This window comes from Anser brachyrhynchus (genome assembly GCF_964034855.1).
Source record: "Anser brachyrhynchus genome assembly, chromosome: 10".
NCBI lineage: Eukaryota > Metazoa > Chordata > Aves > Anseriformes > Anatidae > Anser > Anser brachyrhynchus.
In genome coordinates this window covers 6,412,096-6,437,270 of record NC_137705.1, presented here as the reverse complement: position 1 = coordinate 6,437,270, position 25,175 = coordinate 6,412,096, and the positions used below count along the sequence as shown (strand labels likewise).

General features: G+C 46.1%; 1 protein-coding gene across 1 annotated transcript in view; it reads right to left on the bottom strand.

Moving 5' to 3' along the window:
• The window catches only part of LRIG1 (leucine rich repeats and immunoglobulin like domains 1), an 87,578-nt gene that overhangs the window by 17,352 nt on the left and 45,051 nt on the right, over window positions 1-25,175 (bottom strand). The window contains exons 4-9 of the mRNA XM_080606404.1: window positions 14,296-14,433; window positions 13,079-13,222; window positions 10,640-10,783; window positions 9,534-9,677; window positions 4,524-4,667; window positions 1,245-1,325 (exon numbers count right to left, since the gene is read on the bottom strand). Coding sequence (XP_080462530.1) covers window positions 1,245-1,325; window positions 4,524-4,667; window positions 9,534-9,677; window positions 10,640-10,783; window positions 13,079-13,222; window positions 14,296-14,433 — 795 coding nt within the window. The remainder of the gene's footprint in view (window positions 1-1,244; window positions 1,326-4,523; window positions 4,668-9,533; window positions 9,678-10,639; window positions 10,784-13,078; window positions 13,223-14,295; window positions 14,434-25,175) is intronic.

The following is a 25,175-nucleotide window of genomic DNA, read 5'->3' as shown; positions in this document are numbered from 1 at the left end:
TATGCACCAAAACTTCGGCAGCGTCAGCCAAGCCATCTCCCACCCACCACATCTGCTGCCTCTGCCTTTTTTTCTAGCAGCTCGTGGGAATATTTCCTGACTCCACACACGCAGCGATTCCTACCGGCTGCTCTCCCTCCCACACATCTTTCACCTCTCTGCCTGCCTCCCCTGTCCTTAGGTCCTTCCCTACCTTTTGCCTCACTTTACTTGTAGCTACGGCTTGGTTCCCCTCTCCTTGGATCCAGTGGCTCCCCTCAACAATGATCAAATGCCATCTATGTCCGTGACTTCCATTTTTTCTCCTCCATCTCAGCGTTACATCCCCACCAGCCCTGCCACGGCTCTTCCCACTCCCCCAGGAGGCTCTAATGAGAACACGACAATATACCGCCCGCCAGGATTCATTCTAGCCATCTGCTATCCATCGAGGTACTTTTACTGCACCTCTAGCTGTGCCATCGCAGCATCAGAGACAGCGTGATGGGGGGGTGCTGAGAACTTAAACAAAGGCAAGAGGTAATGATTAGAAGGGCTCTTGATTTGTCACAAGCCATCAGAGACTTCCCTGACAGCGCTGATTTATATAACTGATTTCAAATGGAACACGAACAAGTACAGAGCAATGTGAAAATACTTGCGAGGGCCAAGCAAGCAATAAACATTTGCAAGGCGCATGCTTGCCTTAGGTTTCTTTTTATCTCTTTAAGAGTCTATGCCCCATGGTGCCTTTTATTGTCACTGCACATGGAAGCAAGCCCAAAAGATCATTCTCAGACAGAGTATCCCACAGAAACGAATCCTGCTTCAATCCTCTGTTGTAACAGGAAATGGTAAGATCTTTCTCTTCTGTTTATTGTTACTCGCTGCATCAATCAGTGGTTCGCTGACGATTGCAAGGGGTCTTTTGTTGCTGTGTGCTTTTGGAAGCAAAGAGCAGTTGTGCTCAATCTTATATCTGAAAACAACTTAAGTTACTCTCTCTGGTGTTTCCTAACTGCAGCATCCAACACAGTAAGCGATGCTGACTGCTTTAGAGGGCCTAGGATTGCCTCCTATCTGCTTAGAAACACGAGTGCTTGATAACCCCATCTGTACTCCTGCAGGGAGCCTGCAAAACTACCACGTCTCAGATTTTCTGTTCTTCTATCTTGTTCCAAGGGAAGGAAGACTGCAGAGGGGAGAGATCCGACCCACGCAGGCACACAACTGTTTTGCACAACTTCAAAACCAGGGATACTCACAGCTTGCTTAGGTTTTCTAGGCCTGTGAAGGCTCCGTTGGTATCTTCTATTGTGCCTGAGATGTCATTGTGGTCCAGTTCCCTGGGGAGAGGACAAGAGAAAGCTCATAATCAGTGTCTAAATCCTAGGGTCATCATTAAAAACAAACATAAAAAACTTTGAGAATGGCAAAGAGCAAGCTTCCCATTTCCTCATGACACTTAGCAGAAAGAGCTGAGTCCCGCAGCAAAAACACAGGGACCACTTTTCCTTCACTGCCCCATGTTGAGTTGATGTATTCCAAAAAGAGCTTTTTTTTCCAGCTGAAACCCTCTGTTTCTGAGGCTGCAGTAGCTGATAGCTACTGTTTAAAACATGTAGGTTTTAGACCTTTTCTGTTTTTCCAACCAGGAGGAAAAAGAACACAAAGTCCCCGAAGTAAACTGAAAGAACTGAAGGGAATTGGTAGATAAGATGAGGCAAGGAGTGACCTACAACAGCATCTAAGTCTCTGATGGTGAAGTTTCACTGCACATAGATGGTGCCCACTGAAGGCAAATAATTTCATTTTCTCACTCAATTCAAATTCCACCAGGATAGAGGCCATATTAAGCCTGAACAACAAAGGTTTAACAGCTGTCCCTAAATGCTACTATCATAAATTGATAAATTTGGCTATTCCTGTCTACATTTATTTGTCTACAGCCATATCTTAGGAAGATGACTTGGTTTATTTTCTATGAAACTGCATTTTTTTTTCTGGCAATGAACTTGAAAGCTCAACAAAGGAAAGCACTATCACCATTGCACAAGCCTAACTCTGTATAACCGTTTTAAAAAAAAAATAAGAATTCCTTCTTCAGAGTTAGCTTCTTTTGGCTTTCAAATCCACCATCAATTATGAAAGTCAAAGGGGTCTGAAGAAAAACAAGCACACAGAACAAACAAAAAGATCCACAAAAGCTGTTTAAACAGTCTGTTTAAAAATCCTTCCCCCCTGCGCTTTAGTTCCAGCTAGAAATGAGTACCCAGCAACACAGACAGAAATTTATCATTTCTAATGGTAAGTAAAAAGAAAGAAAAAATAAATAGGCTTTGTTGGTTTTGTTACATCATTCACATTCAAAACCTAGCAAAAACCAACAACAAAGCAAAACCATCCAGATAACCCCCCGAACCCTCAGGTACTCTTTCGCACCTTTTGAAGATTGTTATCAGAACAATCCCAGTTTAAACATATCAAAACCAAAAAAAAATAAAATAAATTAAAAAAAAAAAAAAAAAGAAAAAGATTTCTAAAACAAAGCTCTGTATTTCTTAAGATGCCAGGCACAGGTATCACAGTACAACTTCTGGGCTATAATGCACAAATACACAACAATACACATGAAGAGAACAGTAATAATAATATTGAAATAACCCTGCGGTTTGAATATTCACATGCCTTTACTCAGTGGGGACGGGGCTGAGATTTTTGCCCTCGGTACCTAAGCTGGCTGCGGTCTTTCTCAGCCTTGGTGTGTGAACTAACGATGTGAAAGGAGATGGCCAAAAGCCACAAATCCTCTTTCTCAGCTGGCTTCAGCATGAGACCTGATTGCCGTGGCCCTGGGGAACACTCGCCTTAGCCAGCATTATTAGGGATGTCAGGGTGATCGGTGGGTACGTCTACGCCAAGAGGATGGATAAAAACCCAACGCCCCAGTGGGGTCTGGGCACAAAGAATGCTGTGGTGGCAGAAGAGAATTCCAGGAGAGCCGTTTTGATGTGCTGACAGTTCCCGTGCTATCTAAGTGGGGCAAGAGCAAATATATCCTCCCGGAGCTAAGTTTCTACCCTTCCCCTATGGTTGCCAAGCCAATGCCAGTTGTTCTGTTTGTCTGGTTTTTAAAGAAAAAATCCCTTCTCAGACATTTGTCCTGTTCAGTTCCACCACTGGCTACTGGTCTTTGGACCGGCAAAGCCTTTCCCATGGCAAAGGCAGACAAGTGGGAACAGCCCGTAGGAACTCTCCGACATGCACTTTTATTAATTGACTGCCACACATTGTGTTTTCTTGAAAAAGGAAAAGAAAACGGTATTGCTTGTTCATCCAGAGGCAACTCAAAGGTTTAGTGTTAGAAAGGAGGAAAAAAGCCTTCCCAACAAATGGGTGAAAATAAAGAAGAAAAAAAAAAAAAAGAGTGGGGTACTTTGGCCTGGCTCTCTTTGTATTCAAACTCCTCTCCCAGCCCCTGTTGCCAATTTCCTATTCTTTCTGGCTGGCTGAGCTTGAATGCTCGCAGCCTTGTTAATCATTGTGCTCTGAGGTCTCTAGGCCTGACCTCTATTTGAATAGCTCCACATTTCAGCAGTTTCACACCCACCAAAGGCTCCCCAACAATAGGCCATAATTAAAGCATGCTCGGGTCTTTTTCACCAGGTGCAGGACCCAATGGGCCTTTCTCTTTATTAAATTAGAGCTCACTCACACACTCCCTCTCCTCCTCCCCCCCTCAGCCCTGAACATAAAAGAGGCTCCACATTCACTGCAGAGCAAAGGGAACGGCCAGCTCCCCTTCCCCTCCATTTTTCTTTGGAAACCTTTAGTTCCGGTCTTGACAGCTGCCTCCGAGAAGGCCCTTTCTGAATGCCCAGTGGCTGAAAGGCTTTGGCTTAAGTTTAAAAAAAAAAAAGGCGGGGGGGTGGGGGGGGAGGACAAACAAAACCCAAACTCACTTTCCAGTCACTTCCTCCACTGTGAACTTCAATAAAGGGAAGAGTGGGATGCGAGAAGTACTGTAAAGAGGGGAGATCTCTCTGTTCCCATTTCCTTTTCATTACCCAGACCATAATGGGCTTCTGAGGAGGAATAAAGGTATCAAAGTGTGTTTTTTTCCTTTTGAAGGAAGAATTAAATCAGCCTGCTGAACTCCGCCAGCCTGGAGGCTTGGCCAGTGCTGTAACACGGGTGCTGGGAACTTGGTGGGGTTTCAGGTGAAGGCGCCGAGCAGGCAGCCTCTGGAGAGGGGAGGGGAGCAGCCAGGAGCTCCTACGGGAGCTTTTGGGGCTCCCTAATTTGAAAGCACCCTACAACAGTGAGCAGTCCAGTTGCAATTTACTACTCTTAATTAAAAAATACAAGTTCATTGAATTTGAATAATGGGTAAACACAATAGCTGCTCAAGACAACAGAGCTGTGTGTAGGGGAGTTTGCAGCTGAGAAACAGGCACCGGAAGCAGAGGAGAACAGTTTGGCAGAACATAAACTGTAGAGGGAAGGTGGGTATTGCATTATCTGACAAGCTGGGAGCAACTTACAGGACACGCAGGTTTTTCAGTCCCTTGAAGGCACCTTCTGCAATATGATTGATGGAGTTGTGGCTCAATCGTAGTACGTGCAGTCCCCCGAGGTCTGCCAAGCTTCCCTCGTCCAGCCTGGTTAGGTTGTTGTAAGAGAGTATTCTGAGGAGAAAAACAACAGCCCCGTCAGGCCAACCAGTCTTTTCCAAACTCCTCTGCACCAGCCAGTGCCTGCCTCCCACAACAGTCTTACGAGAGGCGATGTATACGGGGTGGGTACATAACAACTTGATTAGGAAATAACACTGCAGAAATATTCCCCAAAGATACCATGGGGCAGGAGGCATTTGGCACCCATTTATAGGGAAGTCTCATGAGCATGAGTTGGAGGGAAGGAAGGAAGGAGGGAGGCTCCTCCAGAAGTGAATCAGAGCAACAGCCTAACACAGATGCTGTCAGTGACGCTGGGGAGAAGCTACTCTTTCTCCATGGGCTGCATGGCTACGTTAGGGCCCGGCAGCAGCACCCCTCCTCGGTCCCCTGATGTATAGGAAAGGTTTAACCCCGTAACACTCAGATGTCAGCAAAGGATATTAGTCCTGGTCGTGTTCAGTCCTCACTCCTGCCTGGACACCCTCTGAGGCTTACAGGAAAGAGCAGTCCCCGTCTTCCCCCTGCCCTGCGAAGTGGGGAGTGCTGCCAAACAGAAAGATTTTGAAGTTCGCATGCACTCTTGGCAGGGTTCAGACTTGAGCATCCAGGAGGTGTCTTATCGTTCTGCACTTGTGCATCGCCAGCCCCAGGCACCTGGGTGTGGGTGTCTCCACCCGAGTCTAGAGCCAAAAGCATTTCACCACGAGGCAATTGAATGCTTTCTTTCATCCACAGGAAGGAGGTATCTATCCACTGTAAACCAGCCGCCTTCCCTCCCGCTCCCCTTTGTCAAGGAGCCTACAGTCTGCTTGAAATCATCGCCACTTACAAGTGACTAATATTGCAGGGTTGCTTTTTTCATCCATCTCTTCCCATTGGTTTTATTCTGTTGGTTTTCCTTTTGTTTTAAGTGCTACTCTTGTTGCAGTTTGGAAGCTGGTAGGAAGAAAGCTGATTTTCTCTCCCAGCCAGGGCGCAGGTGAGGCTTCTGAGATTTGATGCTGAGAGTAGGGCATGGGAAGCTCCCTGCTACCGCACACACCTCACACAATAAGCAAGGGGGAAAGCCACAGGCAAAGCCACTGGTCAGTGATCCTCAGCCTGGAGCACTCACCCGGAGCTCCTGGTGTGAGCATAGCCCTCCTGTTCTCTGGATGTCTGTGCAGCTGGGTACTGGGTGAGCCCTGCAGGGCTACTGGCATGAGTGTGACCAGCTCTAAGTTGCCTACGTACTGACAGGGGGTATAAAAGCAGCATTCAGATACATCCTGTCTCTCACATTTTCTCAAGCTTCTCTCTCTACACAGGGCAATTACATAGGATTTTAGAAAATACCTTGGTGACTTGGGAGCACAAGTCCCTTCACAAGCTGTGAAGCACTGAACAGCTAACCTCAAAAAGTGCAGTTGCACTTCTTTGTATAAGCATTGAAATCCTTTATTATACAGGCAACAAGAAAAATCTGGGTTCCAAACCTCCAAATTCCTTTTCTAGTTCCTTCTGTTAGTAAGTCTGCTTAAAAATGTGTCTAGGGCTTGCATGAAAGTCACTGCAAAGCCAAAACCTAAGTTGAAACAGACACATACTCCTAAGCACTGCGAGTGTCATTTACTTGGCAAACGAGCTGTCTATCTTTTAACTGTGTGAGTGGGCAGAGGGCAAGCTTTGGAAAAAAATCAGCAAAGATTAATGAGTTTGAAGAAGGTATGGGACAACATACTTTCATTCCTAAAGAAGTTGTAGTGTTAGTTATGAAGAACTGGCATCTGGTCAAAATTATGTCCTCACCTGCGATTAAAGAATTTGGCTTAAAAAAAAGAAGCGTTCAAAAGTAATTCTAAACCTGGCTGAGGAAAAAAAACAGTTCCTTTTGATTCTACACAGAAGGGTTCCTGCTACAACTGGTGAAAGCATGTTCCCATCCGTTCCTCCTGACGTCACCAAGACGGATGGACAGCAGCAGCCTTCAGCGGTCTGTCTCAGTGGCTGTAACCAGCTGGAAGGTTTCAGGGGCTAAAGCACCTGGCAGCGGCTTCCTTCAACACATACGGTCTCTGCTTCCTGCCAGTGGGAAAGGCCAATTTGCACAAGAGTGCGTTCCTCTCCTCGGCAGTTTGGATTATCTGGGTTGAGAGAAGCCAGCAGGTCTCTGCCACTGCCCCTTCTCATCTCTCTACCAGAGAGAAATCACTGGAACAAACATGTGGAAATACCTTGCCTACACAGCCCTTTCAGCCTGGGAAGGAAGCGGAAGAGTGACACAAAAAGCAGCCCGCCAGAAGGGATACATGAAGCAGTTAACTGGAAATCTGTTGTGCAGCTGCAGCTCCTGCTGCCAGACAGTTCTGGACCAGGTACATCTAACTCCTTTTCTTCCCACTGACCGAACTATAGGTAAGAAGCGAGAGTTCTTTGGCTTTCTGAAGAAAAAAAAGACCCAGAAGCCAATTCGTCATTTACATCTGATGAAATTGTATGCTCCCACTGTGGATTTTTCCATGATATTGATGCCTTAGCACCTGACTGGCGAATACAATCAGCCCTTTCTCATGCCCATGAGAAGACAAGAAGATCTCTTTTCTTGTTGCATTTTACATCAGACTGAGGCTCGGAGTCATGTTTTCTCCTGACAACTGAAGGAGAGGCAACTCTCCAGATGCTCACCTCCTCCCTCGTCACAGATCAGCAGAGGTCTGGGCACCTCTCTTTTTGTCAATCAAGGACTTTGAAATTCATTCCCTGTGCAACCAGAGGCAATATTGTCTGATAACTGAAACCCAGCCGATTTAGTAATAAGGGAGGTGAGCAAAGAGCTTTTAATAAGAATGTAACATAGACATTCAAAGAAGTGCACAGAGGCAGTCTAGATGTATCTAGCGCTTCCTTTCCTCACCCTTCAATTTCAGAGCAGACCTCTCCTACAAGCACTCTCTGGCTGTGGGAGTTTCAGCTACAAGTATCTGATAGCTCTCTGTAGCAGCCTTACCCTAAAGGCAACATCTGCAACAGCTTGTAATATTTTGCAGAGATGTGTGCTAACACCCGCGTAATTACCTTTCGGATCTCAGCTCTGTCGTCTCTGGCCTCACGCTCTAGCACAATCCTGTTTGTCAGGCCACGCATGCCTCAGTGGCTCCGACCACCAGGCCTTTTGCAAGTCTTCTCTATTCTGCACCAGGGCAAGTGAGTCCTGTACCGGGTTTCTGCAGTGACTCCAAACAAGCGCCTCTAGGCCAGAACAGCTGACCACGTGCACTACTTGTGGCAGGAGATCCCAATCCACATGTGACATATAAAGGACTCAGCACTGCAACCTTTCATCTGTATCTTAAGGGTTTGCAAAGACAGCGTCAGGTAGAAGAGACAAGCACGGATCTCCCTAAGAGAGTTTTAACGTGAGCAGAGCAAGGCACAGATGGGATGTACCCATCGCATCAGAACTCATGCTTCAATGCAGACACCAGACACTGGATCCCAGAGCAGAAAGCTCCCAGAGCTGTACTACTAACACAGTGCAGTGATCTGAATTTGGCTATCCCAGGGGTCCAGCTGTGAGTGCCTTAGCAAGGTAGACTCCCCTCTTTTTGATGCTTCAGACTTAAGCAGGCTGTGGTTGTTTCTAATCTGTTCTTTTGAAGACTTCTGCATTGACACTGCCTTAATGTAGTAAAATAATCAGTGGCAGATCTGCACGTGAAGGAACTATAGCTGTCTACAGCACCATGCCAGGCAAAGGAGCCCTTCAGGCATGGGCAGTTTCACAACAGTTTGAAAAATGAGGTAATTAAACAATCACATACGTATTAAACTAAAAACAAAGATTTCCCTTGTGCCAAAAGAAAAATCCACATTTGAATGAATAATTTGGGTTCAACAGAAGATCCCAGTTGGTCACTGCACTACAGGTTCATTCTACAGCTTCTAAACTCAATGGGATGACGTGTCACGTCCAACTACCTTTGAGTCTACATGCCAAAAGGTGAGGGACTCACAGCTGGGTATGCAGTTACAGACCCAGTCTGAGTCCAGAGTGAGGCCTCTGAAAGCAGGAAGTTGCTTTACTGTACTGCTTTTTGGTGGACAGGAGAACCCGTAACAATGTTTAACAAGAGATTTCCAAGCATCAAGCAGAATGAATTACAGTTCCACTAACCACATGTGTCACGTTCTCCAAAGAAAAAAAGTGAATCTTTCCACAGTCCCACCGAGGGGATGACAGCTACTTCTGTAAATACTGCAAGCATCCATGTGTGTCTCTTCAAAAAGGCATTAAGCAGTGCCACAGACCCAAAAGACACCCTCATGGGGCTATCCGCAACAGCACGGCTTTCTTTCATTTATCAAAGAGACCATACTCACAGCAGGAAATCTCAGGAGAGCAAAGTCAGTGTATTTACTTTTCAACAACTGAACCCTACAGGAAGGGTAAAGTGTAAATAGGAGAAAGAAGGACAACTGCCTTTAAAGGGCCAAATCTCTGCTGGTTAAAACCAAGAATATTCTTTGTAAATACACAGGACAAAGCAAAGCTTCCTTCAGGCTGTACAGTCATTACACGGCAAGCAGCAGATGTCTTGTAACTAGCTAGCTAGAAAGTGCTGGCAAGCCCCAGATCACAAGCTCTCCAGGTCTTTGGCTCTGTACGCTTTCAGTATACAAAAACTTACATGGTGCAAAAGTATTTTAAACAGGTGCTCCGAAGGTCGTAACATCATGAATAACAAGGGCATCACTTGGAGGCGGCAGTTCCTGCATTTCTACGTTGATACAGTGGAAGCTGTAGGCCATGCGATGGGGGAAAAGTCCTTAGCTTGCCCGCCAGCGTTACATTAGCATCAAACCCTGCCCAGTGAACCACAAGGGAAACCAACTTACAGCTCATGCAGCTTCTGACAGAAGCTCCAGCCATCGGGGTTGATGCGGGATATGGAGTTGTTGCTGAGGTGAAGCTGGTGGAGAGATGAAAGGCCATAGAGAGAGCCACTGTTTACTTCTGTCAGGCTGTTATACTCCAGGTGGCTGTAGAGAAAAATCAGAAGGAACACTGGTCAAGTGCTGAAGAATTCCCAACAATGAAGAATCTCCACAAAGGACTGGGGTTTTAGCCATTCCTACACATATTTCTACATACCTGTGTGGACACGCCCATGCGTAGGCATTTCATGTGCAAGAAAGGATAGAAATTCAAGGGCAACACAAGCAGAAGGTCACTTAGTGTTCACTTAGCAAAAGGCTTTCTACCACGCACTCCCACACAACCTCCCAGTACAAAGGCACAACACTCTACCACTGTCACACAGTCACAAGGTACCAAGCTGGTATGTTCCGAGGGCTCAATGCCCAGAATGAGGTGTGACTGCTGAGGTATGCTCCACTGCATGTAAACTGGGCTTAGAGCATCCCATTGGAGTTTGTATTTGCAGAGTCTCAGCTGTGTGACAGCAGCTTCCAGAAACACACTGCCTTGATCACTTGTGACCCTGCAAACACACTTGAAAGCCAATCACGTTGCAAGTTTCAAGCATTTCTCTGCAATGACTGTTCAACGTGCTCTCTTGTACGGAAAGAACGCATCACTGAGATAGGCTGGCTTGGTTTCTGGGTTTCCCCAAGATGCAGAATAATCAGGTCTGCAACACATATTTTCCATGTATCAGTTAAAAGAAATTTGCAGGAGCCAGAAGAGCTTTCATTTAAAGCCCAGTTGGGAACTTATGGAGTGTTCAAATCATCAAACTTACAAAGCAATACTGCCACAGCTTGAAAAAATGGATTTTTTTTTTATTGAACACCTGGTAGAGCACTGAGTTGACAGTGGGTCAATGGGACAAAGGCTGCTGTAGCACTGCACAGTTCTGTGCATGCAGGACATAGAAAGAAACATGAGCAGTGGCACTCTGATGGGAGTCCTTGCTAAAAGAAGAAAAGGACAAGATAACAGGTGAAGTCTAGGCTGTTTAAGAGAAAAGAACACAACTTACAGAACTTGCATCTTGGCTAGCCCCCAGAAAGCCCCATCAGTCAATTTGCTTATGTTGTTGCGCTGGAGTTTCAGGACTTCCAAGCTGTCCAGTCCCTGGAACGTCAGGCCTTCAATCAGGCGGATGCGATTCCGGTTCAGCTCCCTAAAATCACCAAGGCCATACAAGTATATTAAATCCCAGTCCTTTCTCACGAAATCGTCTGCGCAGCATACAATGGGGACAGCAATGCCAACAACTCCTCCATCGACCGTTCCCAGGAGAGAGCAGAAGCGCACCGGAAACTTTCAATCCCCAAGCCAGCCAGGGAAGTCAGCTGGGTGTGATCTCTTAAATAAACTCACCCTGGGACAGACTTTCACTGCAGAGAAATTACAGACAGTGCAGCAATTCCTCTTCAACCCTCTTCTCTCTGAATATCTTTTAAGCCATTTATCCCTTTCATCAATTTTCACACTTCATCTTCTCTCAGGCAGAGACACCGTGTGAACAAACACAGTTAAACATCGGCATCGTTTTCCTTACAACCCACCGTTTTTACAGGACTTGTAAAAAATGTGCTCTGAAACAAATGGGTGCTATATGAACTGTGAGCCCAAGAGGAAGTTTTATGGCTAAGTTTGAAAGGAAAGCTTTCAGTTCCCTTTACAAATTTCACATTTTTTCCTATTATAAGAAACTAATAAAGACTGAAACAAGTTGTTCCAATAATGAGGCAGTCAGTATTCTGTGTATACAAAGATCTCCAACGTGGTTCATTAAATTTTTCTGTTTTTTTCTCCACTGCATGAGTGGGAACGCCTAAAGCTTGGAAGCTTGGGAATACCTTTTTTTCCCAGAATAGCAATGTGAACATCATCACAGCACACTTCACCAACCCATATCAAACAATATCATGGATTGCTAGATCCAGACATGCCAGGTGAAATCCCAGTTCCATAATGACAGTAGAGGAGCTCACCGACACAATGCATTGAAGTTGAAGATAGAGCTTTGCAAATGAATGTCCTTTTTGCAAATGCAAGACTAACCTAAGGGTAGTTCCCTATTTGGTGTTTGTGTTGAACAAAATGATGAAGATTACAGCATCAGAAATTGTTTTGGAAAAGATGAGGAGGCTGTACGAACTCCAAGCTTACTTTTTAAAAAAAGTAAGCTTAAAAAAACAACGTTGAAGTTGCACTGAAGTTGAGCGTAATTATAGTCAAGTAAGCAATCAGAAAGTTTTTAGGCATAAAGACTGTTGTTGCCCTAACGCACTTCCTAGACTGTGAGCTATGCCTTGCCAGAAAAACAACTGTACACAACAAATTCTGCAACACATCAAATCTGTATAACTTGCTATGCATTCCTGTTTATCCATAGGGTTAAACAACCAGCTGCGAGACTGTCTCAGAGTCTAAGAATACCAATCACTCTAACTTACAGTGAAAACTATTCCTAAATAGATTGAGTTGACCCTTGGTTTATTACACTTTTGCACAGGACGCAGATGAACGTAGTGTATTACAAGCTCTCAGCTAGTAGATGGCAATTTCCAGCTGAGAGGCAACAGACTCCTAAGACACATATACTATCGTCCTACACTGTTCCATCCCAAATTGGCTGTGAATCCTATAAGTATGCAAGCACAGATGCACACCCATTCCTTAGACACGTCTTGGTTTAAGGGTCTGCCTCTCAATCAGAAGGTTGCCGTTTAGAGGCGTGAGTTCCAACAGCCGTTGTGGAGTTTTTGTTGATAGACAAAAGTTGATCTTTTGCCTACCAAATTTGATGGAAAGACCACAACAGGCCATAGGCTGGGACGGTTTCTTCAGCAGAAAAAGCAGATGGGAAAATTGAAGCTATTAGAGCTACTATTTACACGTAAAGCATTTTTATAGTTGCAAATGTCTGTGTGTCTCCATGCAGCTCCTGCCCTACAGACTGCAGGCAGGACAATAATGATGTGTGTGTTAACTCATCTAGAGTGTTATTTTCTCTGCCCAAATATCACTGCAGTTTAACAACCTTCCGCCATTGCTATTTTATTGCCACATAAAGAAACCTGTGTGGTCTCGAAAACCTAACATGGTGGCTGAGCTCTGTCACTCCCAATAGACGCACCTTCCAAACCTCTCTTGCACCACAGACACCAGCAGCTTTCAAGGGAATGGATTTGTCTTACACTGGCAATGCACAAGTTGCTGATGCCTGTAGCTGCATCCATCCCTCCCCACCTGATCAAAAGAATGGCCTGAAAGGTCAACAGCTACAAGACAAAAAGGACTCTCCCAGTATGTTTTACTAGGTGCTGGCAGAGCACCAGTGCATAGCTTATTCTAAGTTTTACAAATAGCAGGTAAGGAAGGGTGACATTTGGTGCGTATATCCTCGGGGGCATTTTGTCTCCATAAAGTATGGCTAAGTTTAATTAAAACACACATTTCTACTCACAGTTGTATTAGCCTGGGTAGCCTGAACGCCTTGACAGGAAGCTGAGTGATCCTGTTTTTACTCAGGCGAAGTGTTAGCAGGGACCGTGACAGACTATCAAAAGCACCAGGCTCCAGGGTGCTGATTCTGTTGCTCCCCAGGTAGCTGCAATAAATCACAGCAGAAAAATGAACAGTTCTGTCAGAAATCTCCTTTTATCAGCATTTAGTTGGTCTCCAGACAGGCTGGTGAAATTACAGAGGTGGCTTCAATTCCTTTGGATTTCTGGCTGCACAAAAAGCACAGTGCCTTCCCAGAGCCCTGTGACGAATGTGGAGAAGTGCAGTGCAATTCCCAAGAGCTCCCTTATAACCTCCTGCTTCAGAAAGTTTGGAGTGGAAGCCAGAAACCAGAGAATATTCTAGTGCAGGATGACTCCAGCCATTCCCCATTTCTTAAGATTTTTCCCTCAGCATCTGTCCCAGGGCTCTTTCTTACTTGCACTCTGGTCTTAGCACAGAGGCTGTTCTTACATGTTAACAAACAATCATTGGGTACAACACACACACTCTTATATCCTCTTACAACCAGAGGCAGTAACTTTTGTGCAAACTTTAATGCAAGCAGATCATCTGTCTGCACCTTTTCAAATTTACCTAAAACACAGATTATTTTATGTTTCCCTGAATAGGCAAAAAGCTCTATGGAGAGGGCATTACTCTGCTTAATCCCGCTTTTTCTTCAAATTACCAACGAGAGATTTCTGTTCTTAGCCACTGAGATTTCATTCAATAGTCACTTTAACTGTAACAATGAAATAAGCATTCACCCTTCCCTCTTCCAGATGCAAAGGGGCTGATCTAGGAAGCAGCACCTACAGATCCCACTGGGGAAGAGATACTGTTCTGCTGGAGACAGCTCTGGCTTCTAGGCTTCCAGTGAAAACACCAACACCTGGAGGATGCATTACAGCTTTTCACTGCTGCAACGTTCCCGTGCTACACAAATAATAATCTGCATTCTTTACGGGTATGTCAGAAACCCAAATGAAAAAGCTCAATAAATAACCTGACAGTGAGAACAATGTGCTGCCATCTGATTCTCCTCTGCACTTAAAATCCTGATGAATAACCCCATACTTTTTGTGTCGTTCCCTTTCCTTCTTTTAAAGAAGGTTTGAGGCCCTTTTCTCTGCTGTGGTAAGTCAACAAAAGCTGTTCCCAACAAGAAAAACTCACAGCTCCTTTATGTGAAGTCCCTGTGGAAAGCAGCCGTTTCGGATTTCCGTGATGTCATTGAAACTCAGGTCCAACGTTTCCAGGGTAACGTAGGGCTTCAGTTGACTTGCTTCAATGCTACGGATCCTGTTGTGATGCCTGAAATGGTCAGGAGGAGAAACAGAGACAATTTAGTTCTCTTGGAAAAACAAAGAGACTATCCGAGGGTGCAGCAGGCGCTCGGGCTGGCCGCTGAGTTCACACGTGGTGATTTACAGCACGTCTTTAGCAGCTGTCCTAGGAGAAACCCACGCCAGGGACACCTTCCCTAACCCCCATGTCGTTCCTGTGACTACAGAGATTGGGTCTCATACATTTGCAGGCTTCCAGACAATTTTCCTGTTACGGTACGAGACTTTCCCTTCTCCTTCCAGTCATTTGGGCTTGGTCTCCTACAGGCCTGCACTTCCAAATCGGATTCGTTATATACAAGCTCTGCAGGGTTGGATTTTAATCCTGCGGGCAAACAGCGCTGAACAACAGTTTAAGCAAACTGCCAATGTTTTTACACGGAGGATGGGATTTTCAGAGCTGTCTGCAAGAAACAGGTAAGTACGTACAGTCTCAGGAAAGGTTACAAAACATTGCTTCCATAACTCCTAGGGATCCTTCTGAAAACCCTCAGCTTTGGACTATTTACACTGATCTGTAATACACAGAAATACTGTAAGACGGCTTGTTCCTGCAAACATTTCCTCATCTTCTGCCACCTTTGTCCCACTGCGTGATTAGGATGACTCTGAGGTACCGTGCGCTCTGCCCAAGCACTGCCTACGGGATCAGACCCCGTAACAATCATCTGCATTTGCTGCCTTATCGGCACCAGCCTGAAGGACTTAATCTAATGTTTTTCTTCAGAGAAGGTACCACAAGCTCTCCTCAACATTTCCACAGCTGTCAAACAGTTAATTACCTCTTAGACCTCATCCGTACTCAGCAAGGTCTAACTAAAAATCCCCCGAGTCCTTTCCTCTGACTCCGTTCTGGCCTGAATCAGCGGAGAGAACAGTAACCAATTAAAAAAAAATACATTGTGCATTAGTCACAAGAAGTAGAGCACATGCCTGATGTGAATTTAGACCAGTCATTGATATTCCTGGCAAGGCTGGGAGTGAGGCACTCCAAATAGAGACGCTCAGCAGACACTTGAGAACTTGCTGAATAATAAGAGATAGCAGAGAGGGTTCAGACAAGTACTGTGGCTTAATCCGGCTGCCTACCCGCTGCGTAACCAGAAGAAGAGACAGCCGCCAGTGAAAGCGCTCTCGAATGCAAATTGGGACGCGCCGGCTCTCCCGACACAGCATCAGCTCTCTGAAATAAAAACCTGCTCCGTGAGCCCACCGGAGCCTTCGAGGCGCTGAAGCCGCCGGGTGTCTGGGAGCTGGTCTCCTCCAGCCTCACCCAGGTGTTCAGACAAGCCCCCCAAAAATACCTATAGCACGTGGCAAGGGTTTTCTGCTCCCCACACTGATCTCCTCTCCTTCCCCACTACTAAAACCAGATTGTTTCACCACCACGTTTGCTGGGGCTGGTAACAGAAAGAGGCTATAAACCGCATCCCCCTGACAATTCGTTTTCTGGAGACTCACCCTCTGAACAGCGCCCGATGCTCACTTACACTGGGGAAATAGTCCCAGAAACACTGCTAGGAGTTTAAATGCTACTTAGCTAACTCAATGCAGGCTCACAAGTCATTAAGGACAAATTTTACACCACTACAGAAATGCTCTGCTAATATGGTGCAAAAAGGCCTCAGGAAAATCAAAGGGAAGTCATAACTTAAGTCCCCAAACCGCTTACTCCATGGGTTACGGGCACGCAGGCTCTGCAAACACGAACAGTATAAAAAGCAATGATATGACCAGTATTCGTTTACAGCTGGAAATGAAGACTGAATTTTCACGTCCATGGCACGCAGAGGAACAGAGCTCCAGTGGATTTGTTAATAGGGTGTCTGAAATACAGGAAAACTCCCTGTACCCAGGTTTTTCTGTCCTCCGTTAACTGAGCGCACGGGTGAGAAGGATTTCATTTCCGTAAGGCCTAGTTTCTTTTGCAAGGCCTCAATAGGTAAAACTCGCCAGTTCAAAAATTTCCGTCTTTTTTTCCTTCTCAAAATAACAGCGGCCATTAAATGAGCGTGTGTGACCCGATTCAGGGAAGTACCTCGACGCAGACAGAAGCGAAAGCAAACCCCAACATGCTTTCTGAGCTCTGCTGAAGAAGGGGCTGTGAGTTCAACTCTGATCTCATCTGGGCTGCGATGGCTGAGCTGAACCTGGCTGTAAATTAACAGGAAATGAAGGCTTGTACAAATGAACACGAAGAATCCATAAACTACCTGACAATTCCTGCGCGGGGCAGCTGAGGCTGTGAGGGAGTGAGAGCACGGAGTGAGTTTGGACATGAGCTGTTCCTCAGAAGCCAATGTTATTTTTTTGGAGTATTAATATTTCTGTGCTTTAGTTGCTCAACATATATCCAGCCTGCCTGCCTGCCAGATCTCCCAGCCCTTCCCAGAGGACTGAGTTTAAGAAGGGAAGGGAAGGAAAGGGCAGGAAAGAACTGTATTGTCTGAGCCATGCTCACAGTTTCCAGGTGACTTCTGTCCATTTGCCTCTCGCTTTCCTTGCGCCGCAGCTGGCAGCTGAGCTGGATGCATTATTTCACACAGGAAAACAACAGGCTTCTTTCTCTCCCTCTCCCTGTCTCCTTCAAACATGGGCTGACTCCAAACGTAGCTCTCGGCTCCAAACACCATCCCGGGCCAGTCCCAGCTGGGGAATGTCAGACAGTTTGCTGCAAAGTACTGCACCCTCTCAAAGCGCTGCACTTCAAACAAAAGCAGCCCTGCTGACTTTTCCTATACACAGCATGTGATATGAACGCAACGTAGTCCAAACCTTTTGCTAGCTTGATTACATTTAATTTTTCATTCTTACAGTAAGAGCTGAAATGTGATTTAACCCTTCCTGTTAGTACTTGGATCCTTTCAGCTTGTCTTCCTTTGTTCCCAGTCTTATCACAAAGGTGTTTTACAGACGGAAGACAAGTGATGAAGTTATAACTTTACCTCTCTCCTTTGACTGCACAAGGCCTGGATTTTTACTGACTCGCTCCTTAGTTTACAGTTCCTCAGCTTCAAAGGTGACAGATCAGATTTTAGTACCAATTGCTGGACCAGGCTTTAAAGCACAAATTACTGGTCCTTCCACAACCAATTTGCCTCCAGGTGTCTTTTCCTCTCCCCTCTCCTTAGGTATCACAGCCTGGAAACAGATTTCCCCGCCTCGCTTCGGCCAGCGTTACCTCAAGAGTATAAGATGACAAGGCCTCAACGCGAGATTGAGCAATTAGAGCCAGGAGTGGGAGCCAAGTCTCTTACTTTCTATTCCCAGCTCTGGCACTGACTCATCCGCCTTGGGCAAGTTTCTTAACCCCTCTCTACCTCTGGGTTATCCATCTGTGTGGGAATGCACTGCTGGACTCGGCTGCTGCACGACTGCCTCGCCGAGGACTACGGGTTTGGAGTGAAAGTCGCGCTGGTGAAAAAGAAATCCCAGGGAGTGAGGAGCCCGAGTCCACGAGGGTTTGCTTGTGAACGAGGGAGGATGTAGCTAAAAGGGTTTCATTTCCCAGCTCTGTACCCTCATTCCTGGAGATGCCAATTTGGAGCTAAAGCAGATGAACCGTAACAACCTAGCGCCATACACCAAGGCAACTCGAAGTCAGCGCTGGGTGACTTTAACACCGCGAGCTGCACGCACATGGCAGCTCCTCAGGCACTGCTTCGCCCTCGGGTCAGCACCAGTTGGAGCAAGCACAGAGGGAACCGACCCTCCAGCCACCACCACATCCACACCCCGAGGTGCCGCAGCCCCTCAGCCCCTGCGCTTTGCGCTGCTCCCCAACAGACCCCTCGGGGTTACAGGAGATTTGGGTTAGCCTTAGCCAGCCTTTTGCTGAACCGAGCCTATGCGGACAACGTCAGGAAGCAAACGCACGCTCTGCGCTTCTCCAGGCTGCTCAGAGACAGAAAAACAAGCAAAATGTTCCAGCGAAGCAAAGCGTGTTTGGGTTTGCTCTAAGTCGGGAGGGAGCCGAAGGGGGTGGCAGGAAAACAACAGGTGGCGCAAAGTCAAAAGCTTGCAGCATTTCCAGGAATCTCAGCTTGTATTTTAGAGGTAAAGTTACACTTTAATCCCGGTGGGTTTCCTAGTTCGAAGCGTCTTTGTGAATATTTATTTGATAAACAGGCTGTGAAACATTTTCCAGTAGACCTAATAGGAGAAGAATTCACCTTCCTCTTTGCAGCAAGCCTGTCCTTTGGAGTACACTAATCAGTTTAATTTAGACCATGGCTTCAAACCTCTTCTGTGAAATCGATGCAGAGAGCAGTGCAAACACGCTCCTTTGTTGTTAGAGCCACATTTACTTCCCCTCAGCAGCTGCCCATTAGAAAGCTGACAGCGGAAAATCAAAGCAAGCAGACCCTCAGATGGGAATGCACAAGGGGCTTTGCCCAGACTGATTTAAATACAATCAGCACAAAACCCTCCTGGTTTAGACAAAGCTTGAATTAAGTCTGCCTTGGCTGCTGGGAGCCTGCAGCACAACTGCGTGGTGTGAAGTGAGGCTAGAGGCAGGGAGCAGTCACATGCCTGGCCTTCATGTCGTGTCAGCTTACAGGGCTGGCTGGGCTCACCGAAAAAAAAGAAAGCCTTAATACAGCAAACCTATTAAACCCACACCTGTTATAGGCATCAAAAATAAAATCAAGCTTCAAAAGAGGCTCCACACCTCGGGTAAGGCTCTATTAATAATGTGAGCGCATTCTCAAAAGGAGCATATAAGAGAGATCACAAGGCTACAACCAGAGACTGAGAAGTCCAGAGTTCAGTTAATATTTCCATACTGGGAAAGTAGTGAAAAAAAACAGTGCTGGAGCCAGGAAGAGTTATGGGGTTTGCTACCGAAGGACATGCAAGGCTCGGTGTCACAGACAGGCCACGCAGAGAGGGCACGGCCAGAAGCGAGATCAAAGACACCGTAACACAAGCCGGCTCACATACACCGTGACTAAGTGATGCCTGGAATTACCTGCCCTCCTCCTCCTCCATCTTCGCAATTTGGAGAAGACGGAGATTTAATATCAATCTTCCTAGAAACACTAAAGAAGATTTAAGATACGGGTTCCTAAACTCCCACCTTAGACCTGCCATCTGATTTTACCCCGCCATTCATTACACAGAAACACAGTTTCACAGTGGAAGATGCCTGAGCAATTGCCCTGACGAGGATGAAGAGGAACCCATGATCTGCAAAACGTGGCAGCGATAGAGACACTTCTGTTTGTTCTTGTCACATCATCATGCTCCATAACATAAAATCTGTCCCAAGCGATTCCTCTTATGGAAATAAGGATAGAGAACATTGCTGTAACTCCATTTTTATAGTTTGTCAGCATAAAACTTCTTGCATGATCTTAACATTTTACTCCTAAAAATGCCAAAGACTTTTAATCAAAAACTTCCTCTGCTCTATCAGGACTTGTAAAAGCTCTACCTTGCAAGGGAAAGGCAACAGAGAACGGAGCGAATATGCAGGTGACAAGCTGGAAACCCGCAGCATGCTATCTGTCCTCTTACTTCCGTGCATGAGACCTTCCCCTGAAAGCCTGAGCTGCCCAAAGCTCAGCCGTAAGCCCTCAGGCTTCCCAGCTGCCCTGAGAAAGCTGCCTGCCACTCCGCACTGCCACCCCAGTCTCACCAGCATCACCGGTGAGGCTCAAGGTTTGGTACCCGACAAGAACGTACGTCCTTAGCCAACCCAGCGTGTGCTGAGCTTGCTTAAGGGAACAGCCCCGCTTTTCTTTCTTTCCAAAGTAACGCTGCACGCGTTTTTCTTTGGGCAGGAAGCAAGGACGCATGGAAGCAGCCCCCACTTCCCTCAGATGCTCTGAATCACTCCTTCCCCGAGGAATCCTGGCGGAGCCCCAGGGCCGCCGCAGATACGGCTCTGTTTGTTCAGGTGCCGGCCGCATGCGCAGCGAGAGCAGAGCAGCGGCAGGCCAAGCAGCCACCACGTTTTAGGGTCAGACACAAAATGAGAGGGGGAAAAGAAAACTGCACAGAGTTTGCAGGCATCCTGACTTTCCCTTAAAGGTTTAGGTGATCTGTCTGAGGCTGTATGTCAGGATCTTCCCTCTCGCTAGTTCTCCTGCAGAACAAGGCCTTTCTAAGGTGCTGCAAACAAAACCTGCGACCATTTCAAGCTGTTTTCACTTAAAATCATCATACGTAAGTGTAAAGCAAGAACAGGCTGACAGAGGCATTCCAGCTATACTGAACAATGGCAGGAAGTCTAAAGGCATTTCTCCATTTGCCGATGTACTTACAGGGTTTTTCTTCACCAGGTTACGTTCTTGGCCTGTGTTGGTGCTTTAGGACGGAGAAGCACAAAGCAAACTACCCACAGCTAGACGCAGGCTGGGACAGACGTGGGGCTCAAAACCATGCACATTCTCTCCAGATATTTCTGCATTTACAATGTTTATGTAAACTTTCTGTTTCGTCAGATAACCTTATGCTGTGCATTAGATCCACTGAGGTGAGTGATATAATTTCATAAAAGCTTTCTCCCTCTCTCCGATCTGCATTTACTCTCACTAGCCTTCCTTGACTCGCCACAATATGATTTTGGATATTTTTTTGCAATATAAACGTCCCAAGCCTTCAGCATTCGATCTATTAGCAGAGCAAAATGTGTGGGACAGGCAGGATTAGAAGTTAGTCATCTTTAAAAACAGAGGCTGCCTTCCCGACTCAGCATGTTACACAACCTGTTATGACATCAAAGCAAATTAAGATTCCTGAAGACCAGACCGTCCCTGTTACAGGCACAGCTGTCCCCCCCGTCAGCAACAGGGTGGTTCCAAATGTACCAGTCTTTCTGCTTGATGCTTCAGGAAGATAGCGCTCCGCACGGGCTTTTTAAATGATGTATTCACAAAGGGAACAGACCCACGAAAACGCCGCGTATAGCATCTTTCATTGTTTGTCACAACCTCGCCGTAAGGAGCTTCCCTGAACTTTTATGAACTCAATACCGCAGAGCACAACCTTGCCTCCCCGCGTGCAGCTCCACCTCAAAACATCTTGGCACTGACCTTCAGAGTCACCGCGTGCGTCCCTGTCGGGGATGGTGCACCCTTTAGTGGTGGGGCGAGGGATCTTCGGCGGCCGCTGCTCAGCTTACGCGGCAGTTTGGCCAGATCCCTGGCACGAGGGAGGGCAAGCACCTCTGAGCCACTGGGCATGATCGATGGTGGTTTTGCAACAACCAGCTTGTGCACATGCACAGCTGTGCTAGCGTTTAACCCCCTTCTTCTCCAGCTCTCAGACCGATCCACTGCTCTCGTCACCCTCCATCTCCTCATAGTCCCCAGCCTCTGTCTGGAACAAGCACTGAGGAAGGCTGCAAAGGAGAGAAGAGGCTGTGCTGAGGGCCGAACTCTGCTGAGAAGGAACCGAAATGTCCTACAGGAATAGAAGGAGAAGAGTCCTACAAGGTAAATGGCAGATTTCACACGAGAATGCAGGAAACCACATGGCTCTGCACCACCTGTGTGAATGAGGCTGTGGGGCACTGCACTGGCTATTAGAAGGGGCTCAATCAGTATTTGAAAGGGGTCATTCAGCTGCTGGAAGATGACAGGTCAGTGTTTTTATGCTATACACTTGATGTATCTTATCATTGGCCTCCAAGAGGAGTCCTGGCTGTAGCAAGGAGGAAGAGAGAGCGAGAATCAAAATGAGCCAGATGTGAATTTAACTCAGAGCAGGGGCTGGGACAGCTACCCTGTCCCATCCCCAGCACAGACAGCATCTTCTTTTTGTTGTCACTGCAAGCAAGTTTTTGCAAGCTTCGATCTAATCAACAAGGGTAGCGTTTTCATTTGAAAGCCAATAGGGCCCAGGATCACAAGGCATGTAGGCACTTTTATCCTTAAATCCTGATGCTGATTTTAGTTCCTCTTTGTGTAATAAATGATCAAAGCGAGGAAGATCCACCACAGCCTAGTGAGTGCATATGTTTTGTGGGTGGCTTTGTTTTGCTTTTGTCTCTCCACAGGAGCGAGGAGGGGAAAATACACAAGTGGAAAAGCAATTTAAGTGCAAACCAAATGTAATGACTCTGCCCGTGATGCTGGGACATAAATCCAAACTGTAATTGCATGCAGACTGCTTGATAGCACGCGCTGTTTGTGCCTGAATGCCACCAGGATGTGACACAGGCTCTTCCCATTTCTGACAGGAGCACAACAAACAGGTGAATTTAACCACACAAGATTTTTGTGACCCTGATGCTGAGGCAGGTAAATAAAGGACAATATTCTTGAGTATCTGCTCCACAAGACCATGAACCTCTCTGAGTCCAATGGCACTTGCCGCAGACCCTTACAGAAGGCAGCGGTTAGAGGAACGCGCGCTTTTAACTGGCCAAGCAAACTCCTGTTAACACTTTATAGATGTAGATAGGCTGGCTGGTTGGGCTGTTCCAACATGACACACACTTGTGCTCTGTTGAAAGGGCTTATCTGTCTTGTCAGCAAGGTCGCCAGAGCGGGGATAGCCTCTGGGCAGGCTTCACTGGGAGCTCTACTCAGCTGAGACTGTTCAGCCTGCAAGAAGGAATAGCTCCTGTGTGGAAAAGCAATAGCCAAGTTAGGAAAGAAAACAGCTCTTCTTAGAAAGTTTAGACACCTTGTTGTTAATAAAGCATGTCAAGTAGGAAGGACGGCTTCAGGAAACTGCAGAACAAGGTCTCGGAAGATCCAGGGAGGAAAAATTGATCTCTGAAGCAGAACTGATACTGTGCTAACCCAGGCTGGTGTAAAATAATAGCTGTACAAGCTTCCCCAGAGCAGATCTTGTAAAACCAATGGTCAAAATCAAAAGCATTCACCACCACTTAGCCAGAAAGTTCTTCAGGCCTCTTTAAACGGACCAGTTACTTCTTCAGTTCCTTAGGTTGAAAAGAAAGAAGTCTGACCCAGGAACATAATCGGGGGGGCAAAAAGCTTCCGTAAAGAAAGGAGCTCCTTTTCCAGGGCTCCTGAAAAACTACAGAAAGTCCAGACCCTTTCCCTGGTTGTTTATATTAATCACGCCCCACTTCACCCTGAAACAGCAATTGCTTCCATGCAGTGACCTGCAGTATACACTGGATTGGAGAAGGTATTTTAAGTCTAAAATCAATGAGCCATTTATAGGTTCTTTCTTTTGCCATTTACAGGTTCTTTCTTTTGCCATTTACTCTTCTTCCCTTCTCCGTTTTCTCTTCAGATCCTTGACCACTAAAACACTTCTTTTCCCTTGCATGCTCCTGCACTCCTCTTTCATTTTCCAGCTGCCTTTGCTAGTTTCCCCGATGTGCAATTGAACATTAAATGGTTTGACAGGCAGAACATGTACTCACCCAACCACTTACTCCCAATCAATATTCACGTGGAATTCCTGTTAACAAGCAAGAGTTATGCACACACTTGGAAGGGAGGAGGGCCTCTTAAGTGATCATTTCATCCAAAGGCATGACTGATCATTTTCCTGTCCACCTTAATAAGCGGCAGTCAGATTTTCCACCCCGCCTACCACCAGCAAGGCGGTTTTTACAACAGTAAGATCATAACTTTTAACGTGATCCCTATTGTTCGTCTCCGCAATTACCTGGGGAATTTAACGCGGGTTTAAAATAACAGAAAATCCAGCATATAGTCAGCTTTTATTCGGTTAAAAACGAGCCTTCTAGAGATTTTTTGCTAATCTTTTCCAACCCAGACATGGCAGGATCACACGTTAGTGAACACTGTTTACACTAGTGTTTCTTTACTCTGAATTACGCACCATTCCTCGCGGTGCCAGTGGAAGCAATGATGGAAGTGCTAAGCATCGCACAGAGCAGAAGGTAAATGGCAAAACTGATGTTTTACTCCCTGGGCTTTGAACCACGTTCACTTTTTAACACCTCTGCTGAAACAGTTTTAGCCTTGTTATACGCAGAGGAACTAAAAGACACTGCCTGTTCTCAAGCCTTCCAGGACGCTTGAAGGTAAACAAAATGGATTTTGGAAGCATTTATGGCACCGTACTTTAAAAAGTCTGTTCTACCCTGTTCCTGCTCTTACTTCTCACTGTGCATCTATTTGTGGCCGCTGCTGGGAAGGCAGTGGCGAGCGAGGCAGACCAGGCTCTGAGGAAGCACCACTGAGCTAAGGACCAGGAAAACTACCTGACACTTATGGACTGATAACAAGGACTAACTGGGCAAAGTGGAAAGTCTGAAAACAGTGACACGCTGATATTCTCTTGATTTTGTGCAATTTTGTCACAAAACTGTATCAAAGTTTCAAGCTTTTGGAGAGAAGATAAATGAATAGAGGATTATACATTAATAAGTACTTTGATTTGCTTTTACTGCAGTTGCAACTTTGCTTTTACTCGCCCCTGGGCAAACTAAATTGCGGTTACTAGCATTTTTAGGCAGGGAAGTCCAATATGCTAAAAAAAACTTTTAACTCAGCAAGTTATTTATGTTTGAAATCTGCTCAGCCTGAGAAGACTAACAAAGGAGCTGCCTCTGCAGACATGTGCTTTATTTGCCATATGCCATGAGACAGTCAATCTACCACAGATATTAATAGTAGTAACTTTGGGCTATTCTGAGGTTCAAATATGAGGCTGTTTTTTCATATTGACCTTAACAAAAGATCATGGTCACAAATGACCCTAACAACTAATCTAGGCTTGATCTGCAGAGGGACAAGTTGGGAGCCACCT